General features: G+C 63.0%; 1 protein-coding gene across 1 annotated transcript in view; it reads left to right on the forward strand.

The window, feature by feature from the left end:
- The window catches only part of LOC104616851 (alpha/beta hydrolase domain-containing protein 17A), a gene marked incomplete at its 5' end in the record, with an annotated part of 4,159 nt that extends 4,080 nt beyond the window's left edge, over nucleotides 1-79 (forward strand). The window contains one exon of the mRNA XM_010281995.1: nucleotides 15-79. Coding sequence (XP_010280297.1) covers nucleotides 15-79 — 65 coding nt within the window. The remainder of the gene's footprint in view (nucleotides 1-14) is intronic.
- Between the last annotated feature and the right edge of the window lie 524 nt (nucleotides 80-603).

Here is a 603-nt window from a genome sequence, read left to right on the forward strand (position 1 = left end):
GTACTGTGCGCCCACCAGCCAGTCCCTCGAGCGCCTTCGGAAATTCATCTCCCAGGAGCTGGCCAGCCAACGCAACTAGCTGCGGAGCGGGCGGGCGGGCAGGGGGTTTCTGCCTGTTTCTCCAGTTTTGCCAGTGCCCCTCCCCAGTCCCTGCTGCTGGAGGTGCACTGAGTTTGTACAGCCTCAGCTCCGGGCTCAGGAGAGGGCAGGAGGCCCTGGAGCAGACAGTGCGTTTCGTCTTGGGCCCGAGCACAACTCTCCTCCCTCCCAGTGTCAGCCCGGGCGCTGCTGGCACCACTGGCTGGGCTGGCAAGAGATGGCAGCTCCCTCCTTCCCCCATCCCCCGAAAGATGAGAGCCCACCCTCTTGATGGCGAGTCCTCGGCTTCGGACATGTCCTCGTCCCCTCTCCTAAAACAGCGAACTCTTGAATTCCTCCTGGCTGCTCTGCTGCTCTGACTATAGCAATAAGGGGAGCTGATGAGGGGCTGGGGGCCCAGAGCCCTCCCCAGCGTCCCTGTGGGGCAGAAAGAGGAGGTGGCAGTTCCTGCTCTTCATGGAGCTTTTGGGGATTGGTGCTGGTGGTGGCGGGGTGCCTGGTCTT

The sequence above is a fragment of the Phaethon lepturus genome, unplaced genomic scaffold (assembly GCF_000687285.1).
Source record: "Phaethon lepturus isolate BGI_N335 unplaced genomic scaffold, ASM68728v1 scaffold24152, whole genome shotgun sequence".
Lineage (NCBI taxonomy): Eukaryota > Metazoa > Chordata > Aves > Phaethontiformes > Phaethontidae > Phaethon > Phaethon lepturus.